Below are 18,234 nucleotides of genomic sequence, written 5' to 3' on the forward strand. Positions count from 1 at the left end.
AAAAAAAAAAAACAAATATATATATATATATATGTTCCGATAAAAGGTGTAAATGATTACTGCTCGATATTAGCTTCTAAAGCAATGTTCATTAAAAGTAGCTTGTTAAATCGTTATGACCTGTGAAATAGTAAATGATCGTATGGCAAGATGGAAAGGACATTTTATTAAAAAAAAAAAAAAAAAAAAAAAAAAGGGCAAAATTTATCGTTCAGGCAAATTTAATTTGAGATAACAGCGAATAAAAGACTCGAAAAGAGACGAAAGTGCAAAAGAAGTGAAGGGGGTAAGCGATGGTAAGGGGGTGGCAGGGGGAGCGGATGGGTGATGGGGAAACTTTATCGTTCAGGCAAATTTAATTTGAGATAACAGCGAATAAAAGACTCGAAAAGAGACGAAAGTGCAAAAGAAGTGAAGGGGGTAAGCGATGGTAAGGGGGTGGCAGGGGGAGCGGATGGGTGATGGGGAAACATAGAGAGAGAGAGAGAGAGAGTGAGAAGGAGGAGGAGGGGGGCGTACCGATGTAGAATAGCCCGTAAATTCTGCGACGCTGACGCAGCACCGACCATATCTCATAAGTTATCCAATTTGTGTTAAAATAGCATTCGCGCACCGACACACCGGGTAATTTTACACTTTTTTCCTCCTCATAGTGCCTCCTCCGCCATCCACCTCACTGCCTCCCACTTTTTTTCTTTACTCCTCTTTGCCCCTTCATCTTTTCAAGCCCGACATTTTTATATTACCTCCATAGATCGTTAGTCCGCTAATTATTTCCTTTATACCGATTCAAGGTGTACAGGAACTGAATGCGAAGAGTAGCATATACTCATTCTCTTACGTTACCCTGTTTGCTTTTAAACTTCCGACGTGCTTGTGCAAGAAGAGCCTAGTCGTTTTTACACGCTTTTTTAATTATTAACTGACAATTATCGCCCTCCTAACATCACCGTAACGTACTGATTTAACGAACTACTTGTTTTAGGTTATGTTTGTAATTTTTGTTTAATTTGAAAATAGCGTTGATAACGTTTGATCTACGACTTTTTAATATCTAATTTTTCCAACTGTCCGCCTACTTATATATATATTGCACGCGATAAAAAATTAATATCTCGTGTAACGATAATACGATCGTTTATTTATTAATTAATTTATTTTTCACTCAAAAATTACTATCAAAGACGGCAGCTAGAGCTCGACGTCGATGTTTTCAATTTTTAGCAATATATGAGTTCTAATATTGAACTCTTATTGGTTACTGTTACTATTATTATTATTATTATTAGCATTAGCATTACAATCGATGGAGTTGAGTGATGGATGACAAATGAAAGAAAAATTATATCGAATCTGTTTTAAACGTACAGTGAACTTGACTGTAAAATCAATATCCACGTTGAATTTTCTACGTTCCGATATACGATAATACTATCTCATTTACTGGTAGGATATCTATAAACTCAAACGGAGAAAGAACTACTGTGTACGTGTTGATATATTTTTTTTAATACACTAGTAGGATCGACGAGAATATTATTTGATCGTAATTTTTTAATGTAAAAAAATCCAAAACACTCTCTATATTAATTGTATTCTTAATAAGTAAAATGTTTTCCTTTCATCGTTTCTCCCATCCTATTAGTGCCACCCCCTCCCAATCCCTCCGCCAATCCCCAACATCAAATAAAGGGACCATGTATGAAATATAAGTAAAGTTGCTGCTTTCAAAATACAGGGTAAATATGTGTTCTCGCAATTTTGAATTTTCGTGCTCTCAAGTTAAACGTAATATTGATGAAATATCGAATACGTAAATATTTTGCAAGCACCCGGTGGTGCTACTTGAATCAATCGATGCACCAAAACAGTTGCCCTTCAAACACTTTTCACGATTACATATATATATATATATATATGTATACACACACACACACACACACACGCACACACACACACACACTTTAAGTTGGTTCCGTTTACTCGCCTAACGTACAGAATTCTCTCTTATTATTATTTTTTTTTTTTTCATTTTTTTTTCTCTTTACGTATTTATTTAGTTGTAGGGATTCAAATTATGTGGAATACACAAGCTGGGCTTGATATATAATTCTCAATGTTTGCATTCTCATTATTTTTATTACTCAACATTTCCCTTATTAAGGCGACTGCTTATCATCCCGGCATAAACTCCGAAACAATGTTTGATTTAATAATCATAATGGCACATTATGATTATAATATACTTGCTCTAGGGTTTTTTTTTTTTTTTTTTTTTTTTTTTTTTTTTTTTTTTTTTTTTTTTTTTAATCCTACTAGAACATAGAAGTAACATAAACATACTTAAGTAGATGTTGGCCAGGCACAACGATTATGCTTTAAATAATAAAACCTATAATGAGGTTGCAGAGATTTATTGCTTCTTTATTAGATAAAGCTCGATGTCAATATATATTATTATAAAAGGCAAATTTGGGCTTCCACGACTATTAAATTTAGCCAATTACCTTGAAAATTTGTTATCCTTTGTTACGCAACATAAATCTCCTTACATTCGTTTTAATGCGACATCGGTTAGAGTAAAGAAAGAAAGAAAGAAAAAACTACGAATTTAAAGAAATGAAAAGCAAAAAATGCTTGCAACTTACGACTCGTAATACCTCGGACTCACGAGGTCGGCAAAATGAGCAAAAACCAGAAAGTACGAAGTCAAAAAAAAATCCTTTTGTCCCCAGTTCGGCGTATAGCAGTCCCCAAAGCTCGTATACAACGATGAGCTCGCCAGGTCAGCAGCACACTGGTCAGCAGCAGATGCTCCTTATGCAGCAGCAGCAGCAACAACAGCAGCAGCAGCAGATGCAGCACATGCAGTATTTGCACTCGCAGCAGCACCTCCAACAGCAGCAGCAACAACAGCAGCAACAACAACAACAGCAGCAGCAGCAGCAACAACAACAACAACAGCAGCAGCAGCAGCAACAACAACAACAACAGCAGCAGCAGCAGCAACAACAACAACAACAGCAGCAGCAGCAGCAACAACAACAACAACAGCAGCAGCAGCAGCAACAACAACAACAACAGCAGCAGCAGCAGCAACAACAACAACAACAGCAGCAGCAGCAGCAACAACAACAACAACAGCAGCAGCAGCAGCAACAACAACAACAACAGCAGCAGCAGCAGCAACAACAACAACAACAGCAGCAGCAGCAGCAACAACAACAACAACAGCAGCAGCAGCAGCAACAACAACAACAACAGCAGCAGCAGCAGCAACAACAACAACAACAGCAGCAGCAGCAGCAACAACAACAACAACAGCAGCAGCAGCAGCAACAACAACAACAACAGCAGCAGCAGCAGCAACAACAACAACAACAGCAGCAGCAGCAGCAACAACAACAACAACAGCAGCAGCAGCAGCAACAACAACAACAACAGCAGCAGCAGCAGCAACAACAACAACAACAGCAGCAGCAGCAGCAGCAGCAGCAGCAGCAGCAACAGCAGCAGCAATTGCAGTATAGGAGCCCTGCAGGGGGTAGCCCCCCGGCTATGCAGCAGACCGTCGTCCCCGAGAACACGACGACCAGCGAGGATAGTGATGATAGTACACCACACTCGGCAATGGTGAGTTGGTTTTTCTTCGCTCGGTCGATAATAACAGCTTATCTGTTCTGTACGGGATCGAAATTCCAAAGTTTTTCGCGTGTTTCGTCTGCTTTATATCGACCTTTTTTCTTTATTCTTCTTTCTGTTTTACGAGACCGGCTGTCTTTACTCAAACGTAGTATAACAATTTCGTCCTTATTTTGCGTAAACATTCTCGCGCCATTCGTATAGTTGGCTATTGAAATCTATTTGCATAATAACGACGTGACGTGAGGAAATTTAATAATCTCAAATGTTATTAAATGTTAAAGCCAATGGCATAATTTTGATAAGTAGTTAATTGGCTTTCAAAAATTAATTTGGATTCGCACGATTGAAAATTATGTTGAAATTCCATCAAAGGCTAAAGTTACGGACAATAGCTTCAATCCCTTTAGAGCGTTTTGAGTCCACTCCTTCCTTTCCACGACCCCCCCCCCCCCCCCCCACCCCCCCCCCCCACTCCCCCGCTACACCGCTACCCACTCCACCCTATTACTGTAGGGAATTTGTTATGAAGTTGAACTTTAAATTGCCGGTAATAAAAGGACTTATGCATTATTTATACGGGAAAATTATTCAGGAATGTCAAGTTATAAAAATGAACGATAATAACTTGAAAATACAAGTAAAATTGACAAGCAAGCATTTATTTAGCTTTACAACATACAACATACAACAAAATCACATGATTTTGTGGTGGTCCATTGTGCGCCCCAAGCCCGTTTTTACGTTTATTATCCCGTTTGTCGTTGTGCATGAAATTATTTACTTAACTTCTACTATAAGACCTACATATTTACTCAAATAAATAAATAACTAAAGAAAATATAATTTATCATCGTATAATGACAAATTGTAATTTGAAATATCATTTGCATTCTCAATTTATCCGATTAATTGCATTTTTATGTAAATATCTCTCTTTTTTTCGGGCTCAAATTTTCAAAATCATTACTGATTAAAGTGAAAAGGATGACGATTCAAGGCATTCCTATCTACAAACCTATTTATCTTTACATGTAACATGTAAATATAACAGCCTCATCTTATAAAATTCAAGAAATATCTCGCAGTGTTTTGAATACCAAAAGGCTTTTAAAACTACGGCATAACTAGTTTTCTTTTCTACATAGACACATACTATTTTCTTTTTTAGTTTCCTTTTTTTTTTTTGCTCTCTTCTTTTGTTAGAAGCGTCAACTTTCACTTTTAAAACCTCTTTTCATCTCAACGGCCTTAGAAGTTAAAAGCGGTTATACTGACGCAAATAAAATGCCTTTGATTACTATAATATTCTTTCTTCCCGGGCACTTTGTCATTTTAATGTTCCATTTCAAAATGAGAACGGTCTATTGATCGTAATAAAAACCATTTCGCTACATTGTATTTCGTTCATTTTAAATTATAGTTATTCTCAGATTAAAGCTTTATTTTCTTTTATTTTATTTATCCATTAATCAAAATTAATTCTCATGTATGGTCACGATTTGTATTAATATCGACATTATCGTTCGTCTTGGCAATAATTTTCAATGTCAATCGAACATAATTTCTTATAATTTTCCCTAATAAATTTCGATCGAGCGAATAACATGTGATAGGCAATTTGTCATCTATATCGCCTTTTCATCGCTTCGATGTTTTTTCATTTGGCAAATACAATTACTTTTCAATTCCATCATTACCATTACCAAATATTCACCAAATATTACAACTTCTTGATTTCTATTGTACGCGTGAGATTGGGGGGAAAAAAAAACACAAAAAACACAAAAAAAAAAACAGAAAGAATGCACACAAAACCTTATATCGTGTAAACCTTCGAATAAACAATAACGACAATTTCAATTTTTTACTTTATGCCTGCCTACCCTTATGCAACAATTGCTTTGCAAGCGAACTCGCAATATTACAACTTAAAAAGGTTGGATGTCAATGACGGTAGATTAATGCAAAAAAAAAAAAAAGAAAAAAAAATGAAAGAAAGAAAGAATGAAAGAAAGAAAAGGTTGAAAAAGACGACTTGGTTATTGTTTGCGTTCGACGTCACGGCGATTAATATCGCGTCTACATGTGTTTCGTTTTTTGTTTGACATTGCAGATAACGGGTATCAAGAGACCTTCCCCGGAACCGGCCGACACGATGAGCAAGGCACAAAAGAAACCAAAGGCTCAGAAGAAAAAAAAGAAGCGAGATCCCAACGAACCGCAAAAGTAAGCAACAAAACAACAAGCAACCTTCCCTAAATTATTTCGATCGTCTCGGGGTGGGTCGAGGGGACTGAAAGGGAATCTCATTTCTCCTCAGATAATTAGATGTTAGACGAAATTATAATTTATAAGAGGCGGGGCGAGCCAGCGATGCAAAAATGTACTCCCTGGGCTCCTTTAGCTCACGCTTTCTGAAAAAGGCATTTCATTTTTGCAATTCGCCTATACGCTTTATTTAGCTAGGCCAACTGTAATAGTTGTGCATTAAGTTACGAACTGTTTCATCATTCTGCGCATCCTTATTATCGACGTGGCAAAGAATTTTGGCCGTCTGTTTTGGTAGGTTGTGGTCGCCCTGTTCAAAAACGTCATAAAGTATGTGTCTTATAGGGCACGCGTCGGCTCTTTTCATAATGCGCGCGATGAAATTGCTATTAATGGTCGGTGTTTGCCGATATCACGATTTATTCGAGACTAAATTTGCTAGTATTATAGATTAATTATAGCATGGTCGGTAGCGATTCAAGGATCGCTCGATATTTCGTAGAATTAAATAAGAGAACAACAGCAACGACAACGACAACGACAACGACAACAACAACAAAATTATAATTGAAATCTTAGAACACTTTATACTAATTATGCATTGTGAGTTGTCGTCATCAAGCACACGCACTCGATTTTACATTCATTATAATTTTAAATAATAAATTGTAAATACTTTATTGGCCTTGTTTTTCTTTTCTTTTTTTGAAATAAGGAGGGAGGGGGGGTGCGAGGAAGAGAGAGAGAGAGAGAGAGAGAGAGAGAGAAACAAAAGAGATATACTACTCTATTATAGGTTGTAGTTCATGGCAAAATTTTAATAAAAAACGTGACAAGCGGCTTCGAGATAAAACATAAACAACTAGGTTCTCCATGATCAGCATGTCGTGTAAAAGGGAAATTTATTTATAAACTTATAAACTTAAAAATTTTTTAATAATAACTTCAAATTATTGACATATCTTGCTTATATCGAGTACGTTCGCCGTGTCCTCGCGCTTCCGGCACAACTCGGCAACATTTCTCATTAAAATATCTATTTATTATTTCTTTATCTCGCTCTGATTCACTTTATTCATCGTCGTCTCTTCGCTTACAATTTTTTTTTAATACAATACTTTAATCTAATATTTCCATAGAGCTTTGGATAATTTTAATGACAGTTTCTAATTTATTTACATCATCATATTTTTTTAAACAATTCACTAATTACATTTACAGAATGTTGCGAGAGAGTATAATATAAATTAATCACAATCTTTTATCATTCTCTTGTACGAGCGAAATTTATGAAAGCTTTTCATGATAATGGGACTATTGTGATGCCATGTCTCGGTACAATTCAGCATAGTTAAGTCATTTCTTAACAAGTTTTGAACTGGTAGTATATGTTTCGGAGCATTCAGCTCCATTCGAAGAATAAATGAAGTTGATAATATAAAGCGATTATTCTCTAATATAAATTTAGTATTTTCATTCAAATCACCAATTGCAATATATTGATTATTATCTATTATATCTCATGATCATTCGGGATTTTTGTATTTCAGCGTTCGAATCTATTCATAAGGCTCACACTGGGATTCCGATAAATTTTGCACAATGTGAAAATCTGCAATGCAAATTAAGTTTGTCGTAAAATTTTGCAAGCCTAATTATCCATAAAATAACGAATAATAGCATTTGAAAATTTTAAACTAATTAGCTCATAATAGAAATGTATAAGAGTAACAACAACAAATGCTACTACTACTACTACTACTACTACTACTACTACTACTATAAAAATAATGATGATGATGATGATGATGATGATGATGATTAGAACATTCTTATAAAAGCGCAATTGTTGAGTTTAGTTTATTCCATGTATTTCTTAGACAGTCAAGCACGTCTATTATATGTTTATCATAACATTGTTCCATAATTTTTCAATGCCTATTACTCAGATTTTACCTCTCTTTTTGCAATGAGTCTGCCTTTTCATTATATATACCTCATTTTAACTCACACTATCGTAAATGATTAGGGAACATAGAAGAGCTGAGAGTCGAAGTACAGCAACGGGTGATGCTTGAAAAGGGTTTTGGTGGTGGGGGGTGGAGGGGGCGGGGTTGTAAGTTATTACCTTTGTGAATTGGCAATTACCGTTATTGTCGCAACGCCGTAAATGCACGAATGTGAGAGACCACGACGACGACGTCGACGAAGATAGGAACTGTAGATACGATCTCCAATGGTCCAGTTTTGAACATAGGAAAACTAGAGATGTCGGGGGGTGAGAGGGAGGTAGCGATAGAGAAAGAGAAGAGACTGCTGCTTGGGGGTAGGTCATACGCATTGTATTAGGGATTGGTAAATGGCCTCGTCTCTATATGCCTTCTCTCTCACTACAACGTAGCAGTGTGTATTGTAATGATGGCGCAATAGTTGAACCAGATTACACGGTTATGGTCGAGAATTAACGATATCTGCCGGGCATTTTCATAGCCGTATACCTGATAAATTTTGCTTTCTCCTGCCCCTCTCGCTCGGTCACTCAATTTTTCTCTCTCGCTCTTTCTCTCCCATACCCCCGGCAACTTTGTCAAACAATGGAACATGAAATGAAAGAGTTTTAACACATTAGTAAGAGTAAAAAAAAAAAAAAAAAAAAATAATAATAATAATAAAACAATAACAAACCTTTAGTGGAGTCGAAATTCTTTTAAATTTATCACATAGAATTGTTACGGAATTTAGAATAGGAAGTCCTAAACATACATAAAACCAAACGAATTGGGATTATGTTTATTTTGTTCCCATGTTATTTTTCCATTATCCGAGCTCAATTGCTTACGTTCTAAGAAATAAATAAATATTTATACATGTTTCCAATGAAATTGTTTATATAATTAGTTAATATATTCATATATATATATTTTTTTTGTAAAAGCTCTTGTTGATATAAAACCGACTCTTAATTCTGAAGGACAAAATTTCATGTATATATTATTACGCTTTATTTTACGTAATTGTAGAACAGAGTACAAACGTTTTATTAAGAATAATGGGGGTCACATTTATGAAGTTAATTATATAAATTCAACAATATTAATTGATTTTTATTGAGGTTGCCACTGTTGATGGCAATTGATGAATTCTATAAATTAGATAATACTTAACCATGTTCGAATTAAATGTTAACTCTAATTCGCTTTTACTTTCTTAATATTTTAATAGAATAAATAAATAAAAATATTATTAATATCAAGATTGAATTTTATTACGCCTATCTAATGTAACATCATTACTATATATTTTTCAAAATGTTCACGAGTTATAAATTATATTAACGAAGCATTGATACGTAAATGGTTGTATGTATATATATATATAAACACACACACATCTTTTTTTTAATTATTTATTTATGTATTTATTTATTTATTTATTTAAATTAATCGACGCATCAATAATCAAACTTCTATATTATTAATTTTATATTCTCGAATAACTATATATAAGCATATTTCTATACGTAAGTATGCAAATGAATCACACGTGTGCTAAATTTTATTTCCTTCTAAAAATACTAGATTGTGACATGGTCTGCCAATTCGCAACTGTCAAACACATATATCTTTGTCCGTAACTTTTAGGATCTTTTAATGTAAGCCTGTACTTTAAATATCCAACGAAATGATTTTAAATAAATTTTTAGTACTGCAAGCATTAAATATAGTAACGAATAATCCTGTGTCTTAAGATAATTGTTGACCATCGATTTTTAAGTTATTATTACGGTTTTAAGCTAAATATGGTTAATAATTTAAATATAATAATCTATCTAGCCATGAAGATTACTAGACGCATTAACATTGCTTATCAATTAATTATATCTCTGTTCTACATAGATAAATTTCTTTATTATTTGCCTTCGTATTTCCTGTAATTTTTATTTTTTACTTAATCTTTTACAACAACAACGACGACGACAACAACAACGACAGCAACGACAACAACAACGACAACAACGACAACTACGACAACAACTACTACAACAAACAAACAAACACACACACACACACACACACACACACACACACACACAACCAATTCATGCTTATTTATCAGACTAATGTTAATTATGCGCCGGTATGTATGTGCGGATAATACGCACGAGTAAATCTAAAATATGCTATTCTATCAAATTATTTGACTTTAAAAGTAATGTAAATCGTTCGTTTAACTTTGTTTACTTTTTAAATATACATTCACAATTGATTATAATACTTATGTAAATATAATTTTTATCGATCTTTCTCGAACTTTTCAACCATTTTTCATCTACTTTAAAGGTTAAATTTTACATGATCCAATTAGATGATGTAAAGTAATTTATATTGCAATTCAGCTCATCAATTTTCTGCAAAAGTAATTTGGAAAATTAATTCCACTTTAGTAAAGTATAACTTTAAACTGTAATATACATACATTTTACGCGCAACGAAGAAAATTTTAGCGATTCTTGTAAGTTTACGATGATTGGAATAAGTCATAATTTTGAAATTCATAAATATTATTCATATATATTTTTTAAATAAAAATAATCTCGAATACTTAAATGTATATACGACATTAATACTTTAAATGAAAAATTCTTCATAAATCAAGTTTAAGAAAACTTTATCGAAGTCGTCAGCCTAGTATGCGATATACATCTCGAGTAAAAAAAAATCCATCCTTAATAGCAGAATTATTATTATTTGACAAGCCATTTCGTTGAACAATAAATAACGAATGATTTTTAAAAAGGTTGCAATGGGAATTTCGATCTTCGCGATAAGAAAGTTAAATTCAAACAAATAATCGACTGCACATAATTAGATTACATGTGTCAACAAAATTTCTCGACTATCAATAAAATAACGAACGTATTGCTAAATTGCCACAAGTAATGCAACGAATGATTTCTCATAGCTTACATAAGCTCGACACAATACTAATAATAAGGTCGATGATTTTGGTGTTTCTTCATGCTTGTTGAGATCGAGTTGTAGAAGAAGATGACGCTACAGCGCTTAAAGACCGGCCAATCGGCGATTTCACGAGAAAACATTTTCTATTAAAATCTTTTTTATTCCACAAAGCATGTAGATTATGCGCGATAATCTTAAATGGGAAAAATTGCGACTATACTATAATGAATGTAGAGCATCCGTAACTACGAAAACAAGAAATGATAAAGTTTGTTGTTGTTGTTGTTGTTGTTGTTGTTGTTGTTTTTTTTTTTTTTTTTTTTTTTGTGGGCGGAGAAACGTATTTTATTGTAAGCTGCTTAATATCCATTTTAAATGTTATCAAGAGCAGTCGAGATATGTGAGTGATGAAATCCAGCGGAAATGGCTGTATATACTGGTTAAGCAGGTAGATACGCTATGCAACAGCATAGCCGTTTACGGTGAAATCAAACAATGGAATCATATCCTTTGAACTGGAACTCCTCCATTGCACCACTTTCCCACCAAATTTAACTTGTTTGAATAACAACATATTCGGTTAAGTCCACAATATCATTCGGTTCGCTCTCGTTTAACGTTAGTTGACATATTCAATTATAGCATTACCGGCTTTATGGTAAAAATTTGCTATTACGGAGTGCGCCATCTTGCGGGACATTGACGAAATCTCGAAAAATATACTCTTTGTGTTGTAATTAATGCTAACTTACATAGTTGTTAGTAGAGAGGAAATTCTTTTCTCATAATTATAAAGCAGTGCGAGGAATATGTATTTTCAAATCGTCCAATATTTTATAAAAGTGTTGATAATATTTTGTTTCTACATTACCGATTAGTCTTTTCAAATTGCACTATTTTATTTATTCCTTCTTTTTTTTCTTCTTTTTTTACCTCTTTTTTTTCCTCTTTTTTTTATAGTATTTTTTATTTCATTGCAGAGTTATATAAATTCTCTGACCATCGAAGCAATTAAAATTGAAAAAAATATATTATTATGTAAAAATATTATTAATAATATTATATATAAGAAGATAAATTATTTTCATTAACCGCAGACAGTAAAATTCCTAATATTCATATATCTAATATTTAAATAAAATTAAAATGTATGCTTCGAAAGTTCATAGCTCGTGCTCTTATTATTTTGACATTACAAATTTACGTAGTCAATAATAAGAGAAGAGAGTATAAGATTGCGATGGGCCGGTGGAAGGGCGCGAGTGAGCAAGCGAGACAGGCAGAGAGAAAGAGAGAGAGAGAGAGAGAGAGAGAGAGAGAGTGAGTGAGCGAGTGAGTGAGTGAGAGGGAGGGAGTACTTCGACCTCTCGAGTTATGCAATGTCAACGTTCGTCTCGCTCTCGTAAATCCATTTCCGTGCTTCGCTTATCTTCGTCTCGTTATATTTTTCCTTGTTCAGGATTTATTCTCGCATTTCCGAGAAAAAACCACAAGGAAAGTCGAAACCTACCGATAGGTTTCCCTTTTCAACGCTACCTCAACTAGTTCGTTTTTTCTTATCTTACTTCTTTTTTTTCTTCATATGGCGGTTCATCCTTTCGTCTCGTCCTCCCTCCTGACCCGCCGACCAATAACCTAAAGTAAAAGACTATTTCACTCGCACTTTAATTTTAGAGCCTCGTAAAATCTCTCTTAGGAATTACCTTCTATAATATAACGTTGAAAAACTTGTTTAATTTATAAAGTTTTTTTCTCTTAATTTTATTATTATAAGAGATCTTAAGAGCTTTACAAACTAAATGTAATTAAATATAATATTAATTTTTAATTATTCTTGCGAAGTCGTAAGATTATACGATTTTACGAATTATTAATTATTCTTAGGTAAAAGCAACAATTTCATCTCATTTTATAATTTTATATTTGGCTCTATTAAGTTTATCCTTGTTATCCTTGAGAATAATTTCTATTATTCTGCCTTTGTACATAACTTTCGAATAATAATGATGTAAAACATCCTTCGTTTGTAAAATATTTACAATTGAAATGCTACAAGAAGTGTAATTGTCATTCGCGATAATTATATAGGATATCTTTTAGATAATTGAGGATAATTGAAGATTTGTTAAAGTAATTGACAAAAGTACGTAAATAAAAAAGAAATATCTTATTTCAAGTTTAGATTTACTTTTAGGGGCACGAAATGTAATATAATACACTTGATATCCAATATTTTTATATGAAGAAATTGAAACGAATGGAATTATTTTAAGATAAAATGGTATATAATAAAAGTATACGGAAACATTGTATATGAGCGAAATGATATTTAGTTGATTAGAAACTTGGCGAGATTCCATAATATAGATTGTGGTAAATTCGCGTCATGTTTTTCATTCTTCTTTACAAGGGAATAAACTGAAATGTTGAATAAAGCGAATCAAATGGTTTAAACGTAATTAGAGAGCTACTTTAATGGGAAGAAAGCGCGAGTGGAATTGGAAGAGGGGATAAAGGACAAAGAAATTCGATGTAGGACTGTGTAATGGAAACAAAGCGAAACTCAAAAGAAACGAAAAGACTGGAAATCTATTCAAAAGATTTCATTTTTTTTCCTTTCTCTTTCTTTTTTTTTTTCTTTCTTTTTCTTTTTTTTTTTCTTTCAACGTAAATTAAGGCTCCTTATAAATATAATTAGCGTGCAATTATTTTTTTTCTCATAAATTGGCCTCCGCAGCAGAGAATAAACAGTAACGAGAGAGAGGCTTTACATCTGTAATATTCAAAGTTATTTAACGAATATTTTTGAAGTTTTAACGATACAATTTTCTATATTCTATCAAAATAAAAATATTATTCAATTAAAAATTTCTTTAATTAATAGAGGTGCTTGAAAAAGTGGCTTAATATCGAATGAAGAAAAAACGTACACGTTTCACTCGAATAGCATGCATTTTTTAATTAATTATGAGGGAGAAAACAGTTTTCCACGCTAAAATTTTATTATTCGATGCATGTATAATTGCTATAACTCTTGCAAATAAATAACACGAAATACTTTTTTCATTATTATTTATTCTCATGGATCAATGCCTCGGATTGGGAATCTTTGTTGCCCTTACTTTGCAAATTTCTTATTCCCATATACAATATTAATTACGTGTTGTATTTATGAAAATGTCTGCCGTAGGCATTTGTATCGCATTTTCTAATCTATAAGATTTCGTTTTATCTGAAACTTTCAGGCCAGTATCAGCATACGCGCTGTTCTTCAGGGATACACAGGCAGCTATCAAAAGTCAAAATTCGAATGCGAGCTTCGGCGAAGTTTCAAAAATTGTCGCGTCAATGTGGGACGCCCTGGATACAGAGCATAAGGACGTAAGTATAGAAAGATTCTCTTTTTCAAGAGCCTAACGAAGGGCATTCACTAAATATCTCACTCCCTCTTCTTTCCCTTCCTCCCTTTCTCGCTCGCGCACACGCTCCCATCTCTCTCTCTCTCTCTCTCTCTCTCTCGAAGCGTTAAATACACAAGCTTTGGTATTGTGCTGTCAGTCTAAAGGCCCACGAGTCCTTTAATCTTTGATGAGAATCATAAAAGCGCTATGAGAGAAAAGAGAGAAAGAAGAGAGTGAACGCGGGAGGAAAAAGAAAATAGTCGTCTTTTGAATAACCCCCTATTGATGAAAATCAATCGTACATGGTGTATATAAAAAGTCCTTTATGATGAAAAGTAGAAATTTTTCTGAAATCCCTTATACTAAATAATAGTTAAGTTGATGGGTGAAAAGAAATTAAAAGATAAACCAATGCACGTTGATGGTTAGTAAGATTGTCATCTGGTGAAGGGATGCTTGAGAGTGCTTTTAATTTGGTCAATATCACATCGGGTACTTTCATTAGACAATTAATTCAATGAATTTCCAAGAGTCTATACAAAATTCCTCGAAATAAAAGTTATTTCTCAACCATTATTGTCTGGAGAAAACAATAAATTAGCAGCAAAGCTTTATTGTATTTATCATTAATTCAGTTTAATAGCACTCAAATTAAAAATTAAAATTGAGTTGGATTCTGTCTGAGCAGAGGAAATATTTATAATTGGCATTAATTATTTATTAAAAGCTTCATAATAAAGTGGATAAGAATTCACATTCGTTTTTATAATTATTTAATGCATCGACATGTTCTTCTTAATTTTACGTGTTCGATAATTTTAATGTACGTATATGATAAAGAGGCGAAGATCAATTTTTTGTGATACTCTCTCACTCTGCCAACAATAAATATTACAGCTATTACATTCGGAATAACTAATAAACTAATAATTGTTTTTATAAACATATGTAATCGAATAAATGGAATTTAAATGTCGATCTCATATCCAGAATATTTCTCTTTCTTCTCGTGTTCTCCCACTTGTTCTTCTCCCCGAATCTCTCCTCCTCCCCCTAATGCGTCATCAACATTAAATCCTATCCTTTTTTTTTTCTTTTTTTTTTGTTGTTTAAAATGCATTTACAGGCTCATATTATCTTCGCGATAATTGTTAAAATGCACAATTTGCAAAAGGTACTTTTGCCGGCGAGAAAAAAAAACGAGATAGAGAGAGAGAGAGAGAGAGAGAGAGAGAGAGAGAAAGGAAGGAAGAAAAAAAAACGAAATAAAGAAATAACGAGAGTGCATTACATTTTGTGCTAGCACTAGTTTTAAATTTATTTCTGAAATCCATTAGTCAGCAGCTTCGCCAGAGCTCAGAGAAACACACTCGCGCGCAATTCGTTTAGACTACACTAACGAGCTCGAGTCCGGTAAAATTATTTTATCAGTCAAGGCGGAATATCGTGCAAAAGCATTGGCTCATTTACCTGATAAATATATTGACGGCTACAAGTATCGGACAGTCTTCTTGTCGATATTCACGGTAAATGCAAATTTTTATACGAAATACATTGTTAGCATACATTTGCTCAAATAACTGTATAAATCATCTCGGGTATCGGAGCCGTTAAATTCTTGAGTAATTTTTTTCCAAACGCTTTTTTGAACATTATCCTTTAATATTTGTAAAATGCTAATAATCCGATAGTTATTACAGGCCTCTAGCATCTGAATAATTACTCGTAAATTGTTTCCACAAATTGTTTTTCTATACATGTTGCTGCTGTTGCTAATACTTTGAGACGAAAAGAATAAAAAAAAAAAATGCATCCCGTGCACTTTATGTATATAGAGTACTACAGTCCTGTTGCAATAATTCATGCATATCTTTGAACGAAGTAAATATAATTTTTTTTATACGATTATTACGCCAGCGTATTTAGTTTCAAGTGACAGAATGCCATTAAAACGTATGAAAATTCAATGACCTCACTTTTAAATTGGCGCTTTCATGGTTTCTGTCTCATCGTCGTTCAGCATTTAAATGAAAAATGACGAGAGCGCAGTGTATGAATCCTTCATCCCTCCTATATATTAAAAAAGTTATTAAAAGTCTTGAATAGAGACTTGATTAAAAAAAAAAAAAAAACTTTAAAATAACGGTAAAATAAGAGTTGCTAGACGTTCAAAAAAGATAAAGAAAAAAAGTGGAGCGAGCCAAGTGTCTTGCATTAGCATTTTCATCTGCATATGTTGTTCTTATGTAGGAGTCTAAACATTGCGACAAACGTCAACAGTGACCGTAGAATAATGCTTTGACCTGTTTTATATTTTTTTATCCCATAAACATTAGCACTCGGAAATGACTGTGCGGAGTTTCGTTTCGTTTCGTTTTTCTTTTTTTTAATTTATTATTTTTTTTTTAAATAAGCACTTTGTTAAGAAAAAGGAGGAGCAAAAAAAATGATTAAGAAAAGGAAGGGAAAGGGTAAGAAGAAGATGATGAAGATGAAGATGAAGAAGAAGAAGAAAACACTTTGTATCGGCATAATTAAAAATACTAAGAATTTTTTTATCCATTATCCTCTGTACCTTGTTTTCAATGCTTTCCTCGGAATCTTTTTTAGATTATCTATTTAATTAAGTTTCATAACGTGAAAGGCCATTAAGTTGATTTTATCGGGGTATATATCTTTTCGATTAAAGCCTCTCATATTTAAATTTTTAATTAAAATAAGTGTGCTTAAATGACTGTTTGAAAAATATAATTAAATCATTATTTAAAAAAAAAAAGAAAAAATAATAATAAAAATAAGAAAATAAAAAAATAAAGAGAGAAAAAAATTAATTTCATAGATTAATATACATCATATTCATCATAATTAACGAGAGAACATCCTCGGAATAACGGGATTAATTTTACTTTAAAGGAAGTCCGTATAAAATTGTCGATAATAGATTTGATTTATCTCACGAAGATTGAAGAAATGTTTAATTAAGTTTTATTCATCCGATATTCTATTCGATAATTCGAAGAATTTTACTCCCTAATGGGAAATCATTTCTTGTGAAATAAAAATTGATAGCCATTTGATATCTTGTTGGCAAGATTAATAACAACTTGTCGTCTTTATTGTATAATTCTTATTAAATTTCTTCTTTCTTCTTTGTTTTCTTTCTTTCTTTCTTTTTTTTTTTTTTTTGCCTACACAGTATGCTAAACAGTAATTTCGAATAGCATTATTGGGCGAAGGGAAAACATTTAATTACACAACATACTCGGTTAATATATTATTTGAATCTTTTATTCATATCGAAAGGCTAATAAGTTTTTACAGTATGTAAATTCTTCGGTCAATGCACTTACTTCTAAACGGGCATGTTCAATTTCTTAATCGTGGCTTCTACTCCTCGTTCAATCCCTTTTTTTTTCAATAATTTGAATAACAACAGCAGAAATTTTATTCGTCACTGTCATAAATATCCTGTTTCAAATATAACACAACAACAACAACAACAACAACAACAACAGAAAACAAAAAACCACATCCTCCATGTTATGCAATATGTTTATTATTAATCTAAAATACTTGCCAAACACTTACAAACTGCATTTTATTAAAAGAAATACGTAAGACCAATTATCCGATAAAGTTTGCTTAAGCACTAGTCGCTCTCCAATCTCCAATTCGAACGTCTTCCTGGCGCAAAAAATTAATGGCACTAGAAAATTAGCGCCAATATAAACAATAAACCACCACAGCTTCTTATTGCAGTCGAATGGAAGGCCCCTAGCGTTTATTATCTTGTTATCACCATTGGGCATTACGTTATTATGTAAATAGCTCAGCCTTATCGGCGCTTCCTCTCCATCTCCTACTCTCTGATAAGTCAACGTTATTAGCGGTATCGGTAATTACATCCGAAGTTGTATGCACTACCAGCGTAATAAACACTTTTCCATGCGCTGGTGTCC

At 33.1% G+C, this 18,234-nt stretch overlaps 1 protein-coding gene across 1 annotated transcript in view; it reads left to right on the plus strand.

The window, feature by feature from the left end:
• Positions 1–18,234, plus strand: part of LOC105361266 (TOX high mobility group box family member 3-like) — a 58,095-nt gene that overhangs the window by 26,305 nt on the left and 13,556 nt on the right. The window contains 4 exon segments of the mRNA XM_011498378.1: positions 2,736–2,865; positions 3,442–3,633; positions 5,759–5,871; positions 14,120–14,255. Coding sequence (XP_011496680.1) covers positions 2,736–2,865; positions 3,442–3,633; positions 5,759–5,871; positions 14,120–14,255 — 571 coding nt within the window.

This window comes from Ceratosolen solmsi, unplaced genomic scaffold, assembly GCF_000503995.2.
Source record: "Ceratosolen solmsi marchali unplaced genomic scaffold, CerSol_1.0 scaffold30, whole genome shotgun sequence".
Classification (NCBI taxonomy): Eukaryota; Metazoa; Arthropoda; class Insecta; order Hymenoptera; family Agaonidae; genus Ceratosolen; species Ceratosolen solmsi.